Consider the following 19,479-nt stretch of genomic DNA (forward strand, 5'->3'; position numbering starts at 1 on the left):
AATGCAAGTAGATAAATAGGTATCGCTCCGGCAGGAAGGTAAACAGCGTTTCCGTGCGCTGCTCTGGTTCACCAGAAACGGCTTAGTCATGCTGGCCACGGAAGCTGCGGACAAAATGCCGGCTCCCTTGGCCTATAGAGCGAGATGAGCGTCGCAACCTCAGAGTCATCCGTGACTGGACCTAACGGTCAGGGGTACCTTCACCTTTACTACTACTACTACACTACACAACTACTACTACTACACCATTACTACTACTGCAACTGCTACTACTAGCACTACTGTACTACTACTGCTGCTACTACCACTACTATACTACTACTACTACTGCCACTACCACTGCTAGTACACTAGTACTACTACTACACTCCTACTGCCACTTCTACTATCCACTCTACAATTTCCAGAGTGGATTAACAGTCAGCCCCTCTTCTCAGGGAACAGCCATGTAATAGATCCTTCAGGAAAGAGCATTGGGATTTCAGCAGAGGGGCTGGTCCATTGGGGCGAATGGCATTTCCTCCCCTTAACCTCAGCCTGCCCTCAGCCAACCACCACCTGCCACCCTCTCACTTCCCTCTTGCCCAGAGGGTGGCACTGCCTGCCAGTTTCTCCCTCCTTAGTCCCTGCACAACTACTCAGCAGGGAGGAGGAGGAGGAGGGTGGGAACTACACTACAATTACTGTGGTGATTTGCCAGCCATCGGCTTTACAGCCAACTACTATTGACCTTTCCTTCTTCCTCCCTCCCATTCCTGATGGGCACTAGCCACCACTGGCATTCCTCGTTATTCTGTTATAATTTAGGGCTGCTGTATGGGAATTATGGTTGTATCCGCACGGCAGTCCTGGACTCATTCAGACATTCGGGCTGGAGTTAATGTGCTTGGAAGCAAATTGTGGTCTTCGGGGCATGAACACCCTAACGTAACGTGTGAACGGGCACTCCCGTGCACGCACATAAACCTATGCTACTGCGCCGAAGAGCCAGGTTATCGCGCATACAAAGGCATTGGCTCAGCCTGGGCTGGATTTTTGAACCTGCTTTCAATTCTTAAAGGGCAGATCTGTCCCCCACCCCCACCCTCTCTTTTGTTTTATTGTATGGAAAGAGCGTGAAAAGTTAGATGATTTGAGCCAGCTTTGCTGCGACGCCGACCCAGTTTCTCTTTTCTATTGATAACGTGGCGACGAATGAGATTTTCCAAGGGTTAATATGATAGAGCAGGGGAGCGCGAGAGGGGCTTCGGAGAGGAACCTTCCTGCTCCGCCTCTCTGGAGATGGAGGGGGGGCGGCGTCAGAGTTTCAGCAGGAGAATCAGGAGCTTGTGGTGGAGGCGAGGCAGTCCTGGGGGTGAGTTAAAAAGAGGTCCCTGGAAGATGGAGAACGCAGCACCCATATGGTGCTTTAGCTGGAGAGAGAAAAGGGAAATAAATGTAAATCCACAAAGATCAGGGGGTGCTTAGCAGCTACCCCTGCGATTATTAATTTCCCAACAATACATGTTTTCTAATCAATATTGTTACCCCTCCACCCCCGCAGCCCAAATTCTCCTTTAGCTGCTTGAGTTTCCAACCTGTGCAGCCGAAAGGGATGTGCTTTGCTTTCAGAAAAGTTGTGCAATTCATGCATACAAATGGGCAGGAGAACAGACCTTTTATCAGCTAGATAATAAACAGACACCTCTTGGATATCTCTACCATGGACAGAACTGAGTGCAATCCTGAGTCAATGCTGGACTCATAAATACCCCATCCCTTGCCTGAGCCATTTCTGGAAACAGTTTGAAGCCAGGTTAAATGCCCTGGATTCCCCCAAACAATTCTGAAAAGTACTGGTTATGCAAAGAGTGATGAGGACATTATTAGAAGCCTCTGATTCCTTCCGAGAACTACAATACCAAAAGATCCTTGGGCGGGAACCCTGAGATTAAACAGGTTTCATTTAAAAGCATAGTTTGAGAATGTTGAGAGAGGGCCAATCCTGGTTCACTAGCCTCTCCCTGATCTACACCAATATTTCTTTTTTTAACCATATCTCATCATTTCAGGCACAGTTGGTTCTCGTCACTCAGAGATGTCACATTACTCTACAGATCATCATATCCTAATTAGGGCACTCACTTGATTCAAGAAACGCTAGTTGATCCATTGTAGCTGTTTTAATTGATCGAATCTGCACCTTCATAAAACAACAGCCCTGGAGGAAAAAACTATTTTGCTCTTCATTTTTCAGTAATGCACACACACAGACGCTTTCTTAAAGAGACGTACCCTGCTATGTAAGATAGAAAAGGAAAACGTCTTTCCTGAGATGGTTGCCTGCCAGCACACATGCTGTTTGTAAGTCCTTGCCTTAAAAAAATGATTTTTTTTTTAAAGGAAACAGAAGCTGCTGCCTGATTCGTTCACACTTGTTATCGTACAAAATAATTTGTAATTGGCTGATCTGATGTCTATTTAAATGATGTTGCTGTTACGATTCTTCCCTGGCTGCCTCAAATCGCCTCATGTAGTCACTGATGGATGTGAGAGAGGGAGTTTCGGGGAGCAAGAATGCAGGTTTGAAGAGAGTGTGAAGGTGGTACCATGAGAGAGAAGATGGCCACAGAGGAGGGGGCCGAGGCAGACCTGGGGGCTGTGACCCAAGCGCCACTGAGCCTGCAAGGCATTAAAATGGAAGAGCAATCACCAGCAGCCCTCAGAATGGGGCAAGCCCTAGAAAAAGCAGGACAGGCCTCTTGTGTCCTTCGTGCCAGGAAGCTCTTGCAATGGAAGGTGTCTCCACTGGTCAAAGAGGAGCCAGATGCAGGAAGGATCCAGCGCTGGGAGGTCCAAGGCCCAGAGACAGAACATCCCCTTTCTTTTGGATGGGGGAGAACAAGGCCCACTGAGGCTGAACCTTGGGATGACATCCTGGCACTTTTTGCTTCCTTTGAGCACGTGGCCTACGCCTGCCGGTGGCCGAGGGAAGAGTTGGTGGCCCGGCTTTTGCCAGCCCTGGGCGCGGAGGCCCAAGAGGCTTACCTCAGTTTGGACACTAGCGACAGAAGGGACTATGGGAAAGTGAAGGCAGCCATCTTGAAGAGGGAATCCGTGGCGTCGGAGAAGCGGAGGAGGCACTTCCGGCAGTTCCAGTACCAGGAGTCAAGGGGGCCGAGGGATGCTTGCCGGCGGCTCTGGGAGCTGTGCCGTCGTTGGCTGAGGCCGGAGAGCTGAAGCAAAGAGCAGATCCTGGAGCTGCTGATCCTGGAGCAATTCCTGACCATCTTGCCAGAGGAGGTCCAGAGCCAAGTTTGGGAGCAAGTCCCAGAAACCTGTGCCCAGGCGGTGAACCTGGCTGAGAATATTTTGGCAAGGCAGCAGGAGGCTGAGAGGCAGGTACTCCAGGTGAGAGGATCCTGCAGTTCCTTCTTGATCCCTGGGGTCCCAAGTTGGTCTAACCATGCGGGAAGTTTTCCTTAGGCGCTTATGCGAGGGGAGACAAAGCACCTCCTGATCACCATCTAATAAAATCCTTCTCATGTAAAATGTCTTCATAAAGGCAAAGATGGTCAAAGCTGCTTTATGAGCTGTGAAAATCTGGTGCACGAAGGCTTGGAATAATATATTTAATTTGTATAGACTTTAGCTGTATGGAGAACGATGTAAGTGCTTTGCCCAAAGTTAGAAGCAAAGAATGTCCCTGTCCAAAGACATAAAATCTAAACAGACAGGACACAAAAGGCAGGGAAGAGAATTAGGAGATCAGGAGTGGGGAACCTGCTGCCCCCCAGATGTCGATGGACTCTGGCTCCCATCATCCCTGACTACTGGCCATGCCAGCTGGAGACCCCCAAGGAAAGAAGGCTCAGAGCGAGGGGACTGGTGGTGGGATTACGATGGGAGATCAGAGGGAGAAGAGGGACAGGCTTGGAGGAAGCAGTGTCAGAAGCTGAAGAGGTAACAGGGTTTAGTGAGCTGGGAGAATCTGTGGCAGAGAGAAGTCTAGAAGCAGAAGCAGGAGAGGAGGGAGGCAGATAAAGAAGTCAGGGGGTCTCCCCTCCTACTGTGACCAGCTCCCTTCCCTCTGGTATCCCAAGACCAGAAGGGGTTATGAAGAGGGAGGAGCAGAGACAGGCTTGCCAGCGGAGTCTCAGGTTGCTTGGGAAGGACCCAGAGAGAAGGAGATTTTGGCATCTTCTGAGTAGGAGCAAAACCTACTCAGAAGAGTTGTTGTGCTCCTTAGGACTGGCTTCCCTGAGTTTATAATTTGTATGATTTATTGCTGGCTGGCTTCCTGACATTCTGACATCAAATCATGCTGACTCGTGAGGGTCTCCAGTTCTGTCTCAAACCCAGTGAAGTCCTTTGCTCCCCCAAGCTGTTCCAGGGAGTTTGTGCCAGGATGTCGAATGCTCATTCCTACCAGCCCTGTTCCTGCATTGAGCGGGACCTTCCCTGCAATTTCAGGTGTCAGGGCCATTCGAGGACACCCTCGTAAGTTCCCCAAGGGCAGAGTTGGCTCCGTCAGACACCAGGCAGAGCCTCTTCTGCAGGAAGGCCAAGGAGGCAGGTGGCGGAGGAGATGCCAGCTCTCTGGGTGAGTAGTTGCTGCATTTTTGAAATTCAAGTTTACATAGGCGTTGCCATCTTCACGGGCGCATAGCTTGTACTGTTGTTTTAACTGTTGAGTGTTGAGTTTAACTTAGAGTATTGTTCTAAGTGTTAAGTAGCATGTGATTGGTGTGCCCCCCCCCCACAAAACCCAGAACTACCCCTACATTTGGCTCCAGCTCTCCCCTTGAGATCTCCCCAGCTCTGTAAAATTAGTGTGCAGCAAGCCTGTTCACAGAATTTTTTATGGGGCCATCCATACCAGCTGTTTCCGCCATGTCTTGGAAACAGCAGTACTATGTTCCAGTTCATGTGATGTCCCTTATTGGAGTTCCACTTCCTGGTTTTCAGGCCAGGGCTGATATCATTCCTTGTTCTCTTCAGCCAGTTTTGGCCAAACCACACTGCGTTTCTTTTCTGATGCAGGTTCTTCTGACACAGAGGCAACATGGGACTCACTGGCCGACGAAGGGGGCCCTGGCGGATGTGGGAAGCGAGACCCTTCTGCAGGGCCAGGTGGGCAGGGTACTAGACTGCTGTTATATACAGGAGACATCCAAATCCTTACAGGGGAGGCTAACAGCTTGAGAATTATGCAGCACAAAGTTTTACCTTTGTCATGAACTTGCTAGGCAGTCTTAGGCAAAAGCCACTCTCCGTTTCAGCTCCTTTCCCTCATGCTGAACACGGGCAAATAATCTTGAGATTCCTGCATTGCGGCAGGGGGTGTGTGTGTGTGTGGACTAGATGACCCTTGCAACCCTTTCCAATTCTATGATTTTTGCAGAGTTGCTATAAGAAAGCCAGTATGGTTAGTGTTGGATTAGGACCTGGGAGACCCAGGTTCAGATCCAGATGCACCCATAAAGCTTACAGGGTGACCTTGTGCCAGTCTCACTCATTCTCTCTCCTCTATTCCCCTTTATAATAATAAATTTTATTTATACCCCACCCTCCCCAGCCAAGACTGAGCTCAGGGCAGCTAACACCAGATATAAAAACAATTGATTAAAATACAACTTAAAAACAAGATTAAAATACAACATTCAGATGCAGCCTCATTTCAGTAGAAACTCAAATCAAAAACCTTTTGGGGATGAAAACATCCCCAAGCTACAATTAGAGAGCTACAATTCCCTTCGAAGAGGGATTGACTATTAAACCACTCTGGGAATTGAGAGCATTGCGAAGGGAATAGAATGGTTTCCCAACAACTCTTTGCACCCTGAATAAACCTCCCTTCCCATAATTATTTATGGAAAGGGATGACCATTTAAAAAGGAATCACTGTGCTTGAGATGTAGGGTGTGAATGTGGGAGGAAAAAAACGAGAATTAATTGACTTGGCCAGTCATTGGCCAGACGCTACTTGCTATTGGGCTCCCTACTTTCTGCTTTGCTGGTCCAAATGGGCACCAGCTGTTCCTTACATTAAACATTTCTTTTCTTTTTATTCATTAGTGCATTTACACCCCACTCAGGGTTGGCTGGCTGCAAATACTCGGCTGTATCATTTAGAGCCTTCCTCTTGCCAGCTTCAGGCCTTCAGTCTTCTTTTCTCTCCGGCAGCTGGTAGCTGTGGAGCGGCGTCCGGATTCTCTCCCCTCCCTGCACCAACCAGAAATGAAGAGTATGGAAAGAGGCTTGTGGGAGCTGAGGGGCTCCCAGCACACCTGGGCGCCGCCAGCAGGGACAGCGCGTACCTGTGTTCCCAGTGCGGGAAAGGGTTTCGTTGGCCGTCGGCGCTGGCTGTCCACCAGAGGACCCACACGGGGGAGAAGCGGCACCGCTGCGCCGAGTGCGGGAAGCGCTTTGGCCAGCGCGGCCATTTGACGGTGCACCGGAGGATCCACTCGGGAGAGAAGCCGTACAGGTGTCCTCAGTGCGGGAAGCAGTTTGTCGACTCCTCTCACCTCACCAAGCACCAGATGACACACTTGGGGGACAGGCCCCACCACTGCGCTGAGTGCGGGCGAAGGTGTGCCAGTAAACGCTCGCTCGTGCAGCACCAGCGAATTCACAGCAGGGAGAAGTCCTAGGCCTAGGCCCCTCTTGAGATTCAGGGGCTGAGTTATATTGCTGTAAGGCGGAGATTTGGCCCTCTAGGTATCACTGGTCTGTAGCTGCCATGATCTCTGGCCATGCTGGCTGTGACGGAGGACCAAAGGTTCAGTTCCTCATTCCTGGTGTAACTGAAGAGAAAGGAGCCCCCGTTTCCACCCTTTGTCCCCCTTGGGGAAGAAAGCAACAGATGCTCAGGGGTCTCTGGGGGGGGGGGGTTCCTGTTGTTATTCTGTCTCTCACAGCTACAATAAACCTACCATTAAAATTATGGACTGGTCATTTCTTCGTCAGAGGGCAAACGGGCAAATTTAGCAGGGGATCAAATACTTTCCCCCCTCTCACTGTATATAGCATTGAGGAAGCATGCTTGGGTGAGCTGGTCCTGCAGGTCTGTAGTAGCAGCCATCTGTGCCGAGTGCCCTGAATATAAAACAGAATTCTTCCCAGCCCTTGGAGCCCTTTTGGAATGTAAAAAAAAACAAAAAAAAACTTTTACAATTAATGCACTGACAAATAAGTGGATAAGAAGGCGTTCATGTTTCAGGAGCCTACTTGAAATATAAAGGGAATGACAGCTGAATTGGTGTTTACTTTGGTAGTATGTATGTCATTCAGTTCTGAAGGTGGGCTGAAGAATTTGTTGTTATATCTGCCTTCACAACATGAAAGCGTTTGTGACTGAATTTTACCCCAGGTCAGAGAGGTGTCATTGAGTATAGGAGGTGTGATCAGAATCCATATTTGTTTCTCTTAAAAACAGGCATGACCTCTAACAGAAGAGGTGACTGTAAATGAACTTAACGGAAGATAGTCAGGCCTACCAGACCAATGGGCCTGTACATTTATCTCTTCCCCCTCCCCATTACACATATTTTAGAGTGGTCTAAAATGTTGAGTTCTTATCCAGGGCCAACACTTGAGCAAAGTGACGTCTGGTGCCCCCCCCCCAATCGATAAGTCCTGGTGGGCTATCCTGACTATGGCAAGGGCAAAAACAGCAGTGGCCTAGGCAGCTTGAGGCAGCCATTTTACGTGGGGCATTGTGGGTAATTAAAATGGCTGGTGCTGGGCTAGAAAAATAATGATGACAAGCAAGCATCAGCGATGGACTCCAAGGATGCTTGGTAGTTTACCAACGGGAAGTCACTGTTAAGACAGTGTTCATGGAAGACAATCTTACTTAGCTACGAGCGACTGCCAAAGAAGAAGATGAAGGCGAGGTCCCCTGCTTCAGCACTGTAGACCATGGACAGGACTCTCCTGGGAGATGGTAAACTTGCCTTTCTGGGAGGTATCTTTTTCTTAAAAAATAAATAAATATATTTTATTAAAAGATTTACTTGGGTTACAAAAGTTCATGCATTGTTTCTGTTTTCAGTTGGTAGAGTCTTTTCTACAGATCAGTTATTCTGGGAGGTTTTTAAGCAGAGAAGTTTTAGTTGAGATTCCTGCGTTGCCGGGGGTTGGAGTAGATGACTGTGGGGGTCCCTTCCCGTTCTACAATTCCATGATTTCAATATGGAATGTTTGATTGAATGGTTTTTTGGTGTGTTTTTTTTTATATGACGTGGCAAGATTTGATATGTTATTAACTGAAATGTTATTAGTGAAAAATTAATTTAAAAATTATTTATTTATTTATTTTAAAAGAGGCCAATGAGAATCCTTGTCTCCTCCTCTCCTGATGAGCCTCCAGCCTGGATCCGGCTCAAGCCCTTCTCAAGAAGCAAAATGGTGTTTCCTGCATTCTTGGGCCCCTCCAGGCCTGCAAGCTCCCCTGCTATAGAGAGATTCCCCCGTGGAAGGGGCATTCCCTGGAGGTGGTGGACTCTCCTTCCTTGGAAGGTTTTAAGCAGAGGATTGGATGGCCGTCTGCCAGGGACGACTTGATTCCGGGGGTTGGACTAGATGACTCTGAGTGTCCTTCCCAGCTCCATTATTTCCCCGCTCCCCCCACCCCGTTCAGCCTAAATAGACTCCGGGAGAGCAGTGAGAGCTAAAAGCAGGTTTATTGGGGGTGGTTGGGTGGGGAGGGACGTGGTCGAGGCTGCCGCGTCCAGGCGGCACTTCTGAGGAGGGCGCCGGCTGCTTCTCTGCGCTAGCGGAATTCGGAGAGCACCGCGTTGACGATGAGCGCAGCCTGGAAGAAGATGCTCGCTTCCTCCTCGGTGTCTTGGTTCGGCAGCTGTGGGAGCGGCGAAGGGGGGGAGCTTTAGAGAGGACAGAGAGGCGCGAAGGGGTAAAGGAAGGACCCACGTCTGGAGCCCCCGCCCGACGGGGAGGGAGACAGACTCACCCTGGAGTTGACGGGGTCCGCGAGCAGGTTCTGGGCGGGCAGCGCACTCAGGTTGCTGCGGTAGCCCTCGCCGTCTTCCAGGACGAGGCGGCAGCCAACCTGGAAGAGGAAGATAATCTTCTGTTCCTCCTTTGAGGGGCCGGTGCTACGGGAGGAGGGGGAGAAGAAGGTCAGCTTGCGGGAAACGAGAGTAAAGAGGAGAAGGGTCGGGCCATGGCCTCGCCATCGGGAGAGGGTTCCTGCCCGACGGGGCGGGCTTACCTGGGCACAGTCCGGGCGCTGATGTCTGCGGAACGGGACGGGATCTCGGCCCGAAGGGGCTGCACGTGGCTCTGGTTGACTCCGCTCAGCGCCATCCTGCCAGCTCAACCTCTTGGTGCCGTCGGAGCAGGGGCAGCCCTTTTATCACCGCCCGCCCTGCCCCCCGGGTGGCGTCTCCCTCGGCCTCTGCGAGCGCCTCCTTCCCTCCCTCGGCCTCGGCAAGGATCCGGGACGGGGCGCACGAGCCCTGGCAAGTGAGCATCCTCCTCGAAATTCCCGCTGCCTGCTGCCAGGCGGACACCGTCGAGCATCTTCGCTGGACGCTCCCTGGGCGATGATGACTCGGTAGTCCTGACACCCCCCCCCCCGCCCTGCGAGGTCGGCCAGTCAGTCTTCTTCCCCCATTGCTGCGCACGGCTGAGGGGCTCGAGGGGAGGGGAGGGATGGCGCCCCGCAGAAAGCCGTGCGCGGAGGTTCTCTCTCAGGTCCTCGCCTGCGGGGATGGGGGTGCAAGCTACGACCCAAATCGAACCAAATGGGTCGCTCCTTTGCCCGCCAGGCCAGTCGCCGGCAGGACTGCAGGTGCGGGAGAGAGGAAGGATCAGTCCATCCAGCTGAATGGGGGCATTTGGCCCTCGGCGTCCTCTCCCCAAGGGACTCCCCGGAAACCTGGCTGGCAAGAAAGAAGGGGGGCGGGTTCTTGTGGGGATCAGGACTGGCGAAGCAGCAGGAAAGCAGTGACCGTTCTCCCCATTCCAAGCCACCCAAAAGGGGAACATGTTGAGGGTGGGGCTGAGAATCTAGTTCAGTTTACTTAAAAATACGCAGGACTGAAGAGTTCATGCAAGGCCTAACAGGTTTATGGAAATCAACAAAGGAGCAGATTTCAAGCAACAACTTGGAACATGAAAAGAAAGAACAACACTTACCCTATCTATAGTTCAGCCCATCTAATTAGTGAGGTTAAATATATGTGGGAAGCAGCCTGGATTATTAGAAATAATTTTAGGTTACTAAACTGCAGCCCAGTTCCAAACTGACCATTTCCTACCCACCCTGAAATGAGAAAGAAGAATTTTGTTTAATTGCTTATTTGTTAATTAGGATTCCAAGGGAAATGGTCCAGTTTGGAACGGAGCCCCAGTTTAGTAGCCTAGAAATTACTATGTGTTGAGAGTGCAAAGTTGGAGGCAGCAGGGAGCCCTCAAGACAGACTGTCCTGGAAGGAACTCCAGGAGATCAGCAACCAGGGATGATAAATTGACACCTTCGCCACAGACTGCAAGCAAGGGTTCATTTCCTGTGTTCACCAAAGTGGGTGGTCATTATAGGTGTCCATGGTGGGTCACCTACACATACATTCCTATCCACACCAAACCAAGTGGTTATTAGAGGTAATAGAGGCCATTATGCAGGGACCTGCCCATGTATTCCTATCCAAACACAGACAGTTTGCAAGGCAGCAGTTGAAGAAGGAGCAAAAAGGGTTTTCTTGTGTGTGTGTGTTTCTTTGTGGCTGATTAGCTGTTTTCCCTGTGTAAAGGTCAGAGGGGGCAGGGTTTCTGTTGAGGCAGGGGATTAGCTGTGGGAGGAGCTTATCAGAGTTTGCAGGACAGCGGCAGTTATACCCATCTTTTAGATTTAGGGGAGCTAGTCTCAAACGTTTGTTGGGGGAGGCCTAGGTGTTTTTTTTTGTGGGGGAAGTTATTTGTCCTCGTGAGTAAGGACCATTATTTGCGGGACTAAAATTTCTAAATTTGGCTGAAAGCGGGGGACGAGAAACAGGAAGTCCGTCTCCCGGCAGTGCTTAAAGATCAAAGGCAAAGAAATTGACAAGCTGGAAGCAGCTTTAAAAAGGATTATAAATTTGGGACTGTTGTGCGCTGGAAGAACTGGCTTACAAAAGGGTAAAGACAAGAATCTTTTCTTATATTGTATTGGACTTTAATGGGGACTTTCCTTCACTTTATGGATTATAAAGAATTAAGACACCAAACATCGGATTGACAGGAGAAAAAGAGAGCTGTCATTGCGGAAACTGTATTTATAAGAGAAACAGTTGCAGTTGAGTGTTATTGGAAGATACAATTAACGAAACTGTAACTTGCACCTTTTAGGAGAGACTTTGTGGCAATCTGGGAAGTGCTCTGTAAGTTAAAAAAGTTTGACTTTTGGTAATCTATTTGTGACTGCAGGGACTTTAATGGTGGACAAACTTCTTTCCTTATTACTTGAACTGTAACAACACTCCCCCTAGTGGAGTTCTGGATTTACAATTGCCTGGGAACAAACTTTATTTTGACTCTCTGCTGTTCTGTTATTTACATCTTAAAAGAAATGCTAGAACAATTTGCAATTTTGAACAAGAAGGTGGACGACCAAACGGCAAAAATTGACCTAGCCACATCCTCTATTACAAAACTGTCTGAACAAGTAGCACAACATTCACAAGCAATTGGGAATCTTAAAGAAGCAACTGCGGAGAATCGGAAACTGGCTGAGGCAGCCAATTTAAAGGCAGAGCAAGCAAACCTATTTAAAGGCAGAGCAAGCAAACCAGAAGGTTGAGGCAATAAAGGGGGAGGTAAGGCCACTCCACAAACACATCAGTGACCAGCAGGCCTATCTGTCTATGGTGGAATTGAGAAATCGGGAAAATAATTTGAGACTTAGAGCTATTCCAGAGCTTGAGAAGGAGGATCTGATTGGTTTTTTGACAGCGGAATTTTCCAAGTTCTGGGATATAGAAGCAGATAAGGACTTTAAAATAACAACTGCGTTTAGATTGGGAAGAATAGCAAGGAGGGACAGGCCCAGAGACTGTTTGATTATTTTGAGATCTAAACAGGAGAGAGACAAAATACTAGACCTCCATTTTAAGAAATCACTTGATATTCAAGGCCAAAAAGCGGAAATTTACAGAGATATCCCAAAACAACTCTTGGACCTTAGAACCGCATATACTGATTTAGCAAGACTATTGAGAGGCAACGCGATTCCTTACAGGTGGGAGTTTCCTCAAGGCCTATCCTTCAACTATAAAGGAAAGAAAGTTAAAATTAAAACAAAAGAAGATAACCAGAAGTTCCTGCACGACCACGGAGAGGACCTACAGAAGGGAGCATCAGTTCCTTGGCCACCGCCACAGTCTGGAATAGAACCAACACCCACACCCTCGGGTCCGGACGAAAAGAACTGAGACAATTGGAGGTTACAGAGCTATGAAAAACTAAAGAATAAGGTGCAAGATTGGTTTCATTATGCTCAAATTCAAGAGGTTTTTAAGTCGGATAAAAAAATAGGATTCCAGGTGGAAAAATCGAAACTAGAGACAGAACTGTTAGAACCAAAGACTAAGGTATTATCGAGAATGTATAACTTGCTGCTTAAATGGAACACTCAGGATGAGACAGTTAAATCAGCCATGATAAAGTGGGCTCAAGACATTGGGTACAACATTATGTTTGAAGACTGGGAAAGGTTATGGACCACCGGTATGAAATTTACGGCATGCAATGCCTTGAAAGAAAACATTATGAAAATGATATACAGGTGGTACATGACCCCAGTCAAGCTTGCTAAGATATACCATTTGTCTGATAATAAATGTTGGAAATGTAAGGAGGCTGAAGGGACATTCTTTCACCTCTGGTGGACCTGTCCAAAAGTGAAGGCCTTCTGGGAAATGATTTACAATGAGCTAAAAAAGGTGTTTAAATATACCTTTCCTAAGAAACCAGAGGCCTTTCTTCTGGGCATTGTCGGCCAAAAGGTGTTAAAGAAGGATAGAACGTTTTTTATGTATGCAACTACAGCAGCAAGAATTCTTATTGCCAAACACTGGAAGACTCAAGATTTACCCACACTGGAAGAGTGGCAGACGCAATTGATGGACTATATGGAATTGGCCGAGATGACTGCCAGAATCCGAGATTTGGGAGAAGAAGCAATGGAGGAGGACTGGAAAAAATTTAGGGACTATTTACAAAAATTTTATAAGTTATATGAATTATAAGATTTCGCATGATTTGGAAATGTCAGCTTCAGCAACGAGAAATAGACAGTATATGGAACTAAGTTATATTAATGAAAGAACCAATGTTTAAAATGACATCATATTTGACTTTAGAGTAAATTGATAATAAGCAATTTAAACTTAAAATGCAACTATTTGAGAGTACAAAAGAATGCATGAAACAAGGTTATAATTTGCAGATATTTTTATTGTTGGGAATGCACGGTGGGGGAGATGTGGGGAAGTCACCGGTAGAAGACTGAAAAAAGCTTGGAAATGATGTATTTTTCTTTCTTCTTTTCTTTTTGTTCTTATTTCTTTGTATATCTGATTCTGTGTTTCTATCTGAAAGAAAAAATGCAATAAAAAATATTTTATAAAAAAAACAAAAAGGGGAAAAGAGAGGACCCAAATAATTACCGCCCAGTCAGTCTGACATCAATAGCAGGGAAGATTCTGGAGCAGATCATTAAGCAAACAGTCTGTGAGCACCTAGAAAGGAATGTTGTGATCACCAATAGTCAGCATGGATTTCTGAAAAATAAGTCATGTCAGACTAACCTGATCTCGTTTTTTGACAGAATTACAAGCCTGGTAGATGAAGGGAACGCAGTGGATGTAGCCTACCTAGATTTCAGCAAGGCATTTGACAAGGTGCCCCATGATATTCTTGTAAAGAAGCTGGTAAAATGCGGTCTTGACTATGCTACCACTCAGTGGATTTGTAACTGGCTGACTGACCGAACCCAAAGGGTGCTCATCAATGGTTCCTCTTCATCCTGGAGAAGAGTGACTAGTGGGGTGCCACAGGGTTCTGTCTTGGGCCCGGTCTTATTCAACATCTTTATCAACGACTTGGATGATGGACTCAAGGGCATCCTGATCAAATTTGCAGATGACACCAAACTGGGAGGGGTGGCTAACACCCCAGAGGACAGGATCACACTTCAAAACGACCTTGACAGATTAGAGAACTGGGCAAAAACAAACAAGATGAATTTTAACAGGGAGAAATGTAAAGTATTACACTTGGGCAAAAAAAAAATGAGAGGCACAAATACAAGATGGGTGACACCTGGCTCGAGAGCAGTACATGTGAAAAGGATCTAGGAGTCTTGGTTGACCACAAACTTGACATGAGCCAACAGTGTGACGCGGCAGCTAAAAAAGCCAATGCAATTCTGGGATGCATCAATAGGAGTATAGCATCTAGATCAAGGGAAGTAATAGTGCCACTGTATTCTGCTCTGGTCAGACCACACCTGGAGTACTGTGTCCAGTTCTGGGCACCACAATTCAAGAAGGACACTGACAAACTGGAACGTGTCCAGAGGAGGGCAACCAAAATGGTCAAAGGCCTGGAAACGATGCCTTATGAGGAACGGCTAAGGGAGCTGGGCATGTTTAGCCTGGAGAAGAGGAGGTTAAGGGGTGATATGATAGCCATGTTCAAATATATAAAAGGATGTCACATAGAGGAGGGAGAAAGGTTGTTTTCTGCTGCTCCAGAGAAGCGGACACGGAGCAATGGATCCAAACTACAAGAAAGAAGATTCCACCTAAACATTAGGAAGAACTTCCTGACAGTAAGAGCTGTTCGACAGTGGAATTTGCTGCCCAGGAGTGTGGTGGAGTCTCCTACTTTGGAGGTCTTTAAGCAGAGGCTTGACAACCATATGTCAGGAGTGCTCTGATGGTGTTTCCTGCTTGGCAGGGGGTTGGACTCGATGGCCCTTGTGGTCTCTTCCAACTCTATGATTCTATGATTCTATACACTTTTGGTGCACGCTTATGAGTGGCAGAGTGGGTGTAAGCCACATCAATGAGAAGGCAGAAATGTGAGTGGCAGCAGAATTCCCCGGTTCAGCTAACCCAAAAGATAAAAGAAGAGGATCGTATGTGACTTCGCAGGCCATTTCTCCCCTTGTCCACCAAAGGCTGAGAATGGAAGCCAGGCAAGAAGGCCCCTGCAGAAGAGTCTCTTGGGAGGGCAGCTGTGGGGGTAATTTGGGGCTGATGCTCTATGCAGGCTGGCCATACTGGGGGAGGGAAGGAGGAGGAGAAGGCGTGAGCACTTTGGGGCATCACAATTTTGAACGACACCCCCCCCCCCAAGAAAACAGGATGTCCCAGACTGTTGACGGGTATGTGCCAGCCACATACTGACACTCTAGGTGAGTTTTGCAGACTACCAATTGGGAACCGCTGATCTACAGTGTTCCAAGTGTTTTTGCACCACAGATTTGTAGAATGGCATTCTGGTAGCCACAGTCTTGTTTTTAAATGCATTTTCAAGTGACCCCCACACAGCATGGAATGGGCCTTTTTCACAGCTGCAGAACACAGGGTTGGCATTTCCACCCAGCTCTCCACTACCATCTTAAGGTCTCGATCCCGGTTGGCCACTGCCAGTTCAGACTCAGGAATATATATGTGTGGAGTTAAGATATGTCTTTTTGCATCACAGAATCATAGAGTTGGAAGGGATCCCGAGGCTCACCGAGCCCAACCCCCAGCAAGGAAGGAATCTCAGCTGAAGAATCCCAGACAGATGGCCAGCCAACCTCTGCTTTAAAATCTCCAAGGAAGGCGAGTCCACCACCTTCAGAGGGAGTCTGTTCCACCGTCAAACAGCTCTTGCTCTCAGAACGTTATTCCAAGTGTTCACAGCCCCCCCCCCCAAGACAGCAACCTGAGCGCCCTGCCTTCCTAAAATCTCCTGGAGGAGGAGATGACCTTCCGAGGGAGTCTCTCTCCCTCCCCGTAGGGGGGCTCTGGAGGGGGCGTCCCTCCTTTCCTCCTTTGCACCCGCTCAATGCTCCCAGCCTAATGCTCCCCACCTCTGCTTCTCCTGCAGGTGCTGGCACCTCAGAACCCAATTCCTAGGGACCGAGGTCCATTTGGGGTCCCCAATAAAGTATTTGAGGAGGCTGGGCCTCCACGAGACCAGCAGCAGAGACCTCGCCCCCCAAAACACATCCAGCAATGAGAATCAGTCTGCACACTGTGTCCATTGAGGGTTCTCAGTTCTTGGGCAATTGGGAGAGTTCTTCCCCTTAGGGGTTTTTTCTTAATTTCCCTGTTGTTGTGCAAACCCCAGGGGTGTGGGGCCTCCCCCCAAGCCTTGTGGCCCCTCCCACTTCTGTGTAGGCAGCGCTAGTTGGGCTCAGTAAGCAACTACCCTCTTGGCTGAAGAGGTAGAAAAAACAATCTGGGCAGCTTGGCAGGTCCCAAGCCCAGACCAGGAGGCTCTTGGTTCAAGACCCCTTCCCTCCGGCCATGAGCCCGCTGCTTGGAAGGGCCCGTCATTGCAAGGAAATCTGCAGCTCCTCCTAACTGACTGACATTCCAAGGACGAAATGAGAGTAGCAGCACTTCACCTCTGGCGACTGAGCAACCTCTGATATCGTTCCTTGTTCTCTTCAGCCAGTTTTGGCCAAACCACACTGTGTTTCTTTTCTGATGCAGGTTCTTCTGACACTGAGGGGACATGGGACTCCCTGGCAGACGTGGGAAGCGAGACCCTTCTGCAGGGGCAGGTGGGCAGGGTCCTAGACTGCTCTGATCTACAAGAGACATCCAAATCCTTACAGGGGAAGCTGACACCTTCAGAATTCTGCAGCACAAAGGTTTTACTTTTGTCATGAACTTGCGAGGCAGTCTTAGGCAAGCCACTCTCCATTTCAGCTCCTTTCTCCCATGTTCAACATGAGCAAAATAATGTTCGCATTGCTGCATTGTGGAGGTTGGACTGTTGTTCCAGCTACTCTGGGTGACTTACTAAAGAATTATTGGAGCAAAAAAGGTTTTCTTGTGTGTGTGTGTGTGTGTGTTTCTTTGTGGCTGATTAGCTGTTCTCCCTGTGCAAAGGTCAGAGGGGGCAGGGTTTCTGTTGAGGCAGGGGATTAGCTGTGGGAGGAGCTTATCAGACCCAGCAGGGCAGCTGCGCGCGCCTAGCGGCGCGCGCACTTTGATCCATCTTTTAAATTTAGGGGAGCTAGTCTTAAACGTTTGTTGGGGGAGACCTAGGTTTTTTTTCTTGTGGGGGGAGTTATTTGTCCTGTCTTCACACTTTTTATGATGGAGGACCACTGTAGCCACCCCCAATGACACGTTCTCAGGATGGAGGGGGAGGGAACAGCTGCAGTCGCCTGCAGCTCCTGCGCAATGTTTGCCATCTTGCCAAAGGTTGCAGGCAGCTTTACCTGCAGCAATTGCATGTTGATTGCCCTCTTAAAAGACAAAGTCCAGCAACTGGAGGAACATGTAGCTACGCTCCAAAGAATTAGAGAGCTGGAGCTCTTCTTGGAAGCAACAGAGCACACCGTCTCCACCAAGGAGGAGACAGGGGACTCCCCTGAGAAGGAGGCTAGTTCACCAACACAGGAGCCAGATATATGGAGAAACGTGACTCAAAGAAGTAGGAGGCCCAGGGTTCGCTCTGATTGTTTAGAAATACACAATCGCTTTGAGGTCCTCTCCCCTAGCATGGAAGACGAAGAGCAGGCTCCATTTGAGGATCTCTCCCTCATTACAGTCGCTCAGGTATATGAAGACGAGCAGCAAAGTCAGTCCTCAGGGAATGTGCAGGCGACCTTGGAACGGACAGCTCACGGAAGAACCCTGACCAAACCTAAGAGGAGGCGTGTAGTGGTGATAGGGGATTCCCTACTGAGGGGAACAGAAGCAGTGATCTGTGGGCCTGACAAGATGTCTCGGGAAGTGTGCTGTCTCCCCGGGGCTAAGATCCAAGATGTAACTGAACGACTGCAAGGAATCATAAAACCCACTGACGAATATCCCTTCCTCTTGGTTCATGTGGGAACCAATGACACTGCAAGCAATAGCCTCCAGAAGATCAAAAGAGACTACGAGGCTCTTGGCAGGAAATTGAAGCACCTAAACATTAGGAAGAACTTCCTGACAGTAAGAGCTGTTCGACAGTGGAATTTGCTGCCCAGGAGTGTGGTGGAGTCTCCTACTTTGGAGGTCTTTAAGCAGAGGCTTGACAACCATATGTCAGGAGTGCTCTGATGGTGTTTCCTGCTTGGCAGGGGGTTGGACTCGATGGCCCTTGTGGTCTCTTCCAACTCTATGATTCTATGATTCTATGATTCTATTGGGCAGAGCCCATGACCGTTCGAGTGTTATAGTAGTGTTTTGAATGTACAGTCGTACCTTGGTTTTCAAACAGCTTATTCCTCAAACGTTTTGGTTCCCGAACATTGCAAATCTGGAAGAGAATGTTCCGGTTTCCAAACGTTTTGGAAGTTGAACGGATTCTGGAATGGATTCCATTCGACTTCCAAGATACGACTGTGTAGAGCTGGTGTGGTGAAGTTGGTGGTGTGTGGTTTGAAGACATTTGGAAATAATAGAGAAAATGCAGCAAAAAAAAATAAGACTATCTCCGGACCAGCCAGAAAATGGGAAACCCCATTAAATTAATCAATATGAAATGTTTAATTGGATTGTTTTTATTTTGGATATGACGTGGCAAGATTTGAGATGTTATTAATGAAAAAATAATAAAAATTTATTTATTTATTTATTTATTTTAAAAGAGGCCAATGAGAATCCTTGTCTCCTCTTCTGGTGAGCCTCCAGCCTGGGTCCTGGGCATTGCCGGCTCAAAGGAAGCCCTTCTCAAGAAGCAAAACGGTGTTTCCTGCCATCTTGGGCCCCTCCAGGGCTGCAAGCTCCCCTGCTATAGAGAGATTCCCCCGTGGAAGGGACACTCCCGGGAGGTGGTGGACTCTCCTTCCTTGGAAGGTTTTAAGCAGAGGATGGATGGCCGTCTGCCAGGGACGATTCCGGGGGTTGGTCTAGATGACTCTGAGTGTCCTTCCCAACTCCATTATTTGCCCGCACCCCCCACCCCGTTCAGCCTAAATAGACTCCAGGAGAGCAGTGAGAGCTAAAAGCAGGTTTATTGGGGGTGGGGGTGGGGAGGGACGTGCTCGAGGCTGCCACGTCCAGGCGGCACTTCTGCGGAGGGCGCCGGCTCCTTCTCTGCGCTAGCGGTATTAGGAGATCACCGCGTTGAGGATGAGCACAGCCTGGTTGAAGATGTTCAATTCTTCCGGGGTGTCTCGGTTCGGCAGCTGTGGGAGAGGCGAAGGCGGGGAGCGTTAGAGAGAACGGAGCGGCGCGAAGGGGCGAAGGAGGGACCCACGTCTGGAGCCCCCGCCCGACGGGGAGGGAGACAGACTCACCCTGGAGTTGACGGGGTCCGCGAGCAGGTTCT

General features: G+C 48.7%; 1 protein-coding gene and 1 pseudogene across 2 annotated transcripts in view; one reads left to right on the forward strand and one right to left on the reverse strand.

Annotated features, from left to right (window-relative positions):
- The first annotated feature begins 1,283 nt into the window (after positions 1–1,283).
- On the forward strand, positions 1,284–6,925 carry LOC310691580 (annotated as a pseudogene). The gene is made up of 5 exons (XR_014530120.1): positions 1,284–1,354; positions 2,052–3,390; positions 4,453–4,582; positions 5,023–5,112; positions 6,058–6,925. The product of XR_014530120.1 is annotated as an uncharacterized misc_RNA (transcript).
- A 1,833-nt stretch (positions 6,926–8,758) lies between these two features.
- LOC310691581 (uncharacterized protein) overlaps positions 8,759–19,479 on the reverse strand; it is a gene marked incomplete at its 3' end in the record, with an annotated part of 35,567 nt that continues 24,846 nt past the window's right edge. Inside the window, exon 3 of the mRNA XM_083471440.1 lies at positions 8,759–8,845. Coding sequence (XP_083327566.1) covers positions 8,759–8,845 — 87 coding nt within the window. The remainder of the gene's footprint in view (positions 8,846–19,479) is intronic.

This window comes from Podarcis liolepis (genome assembly GCF_965112155.1).
Source record: "Podarcis liolepis genome assembly, chromosome: 13".
In the NCBI taxonomy this organism is placed as follows: domain Eukaryota; kingdom Metazoa; phylum Chordata; class Lepidosauria; order Squamata; family Lacertidae; genus Podarcis; species Podarcis liolepis.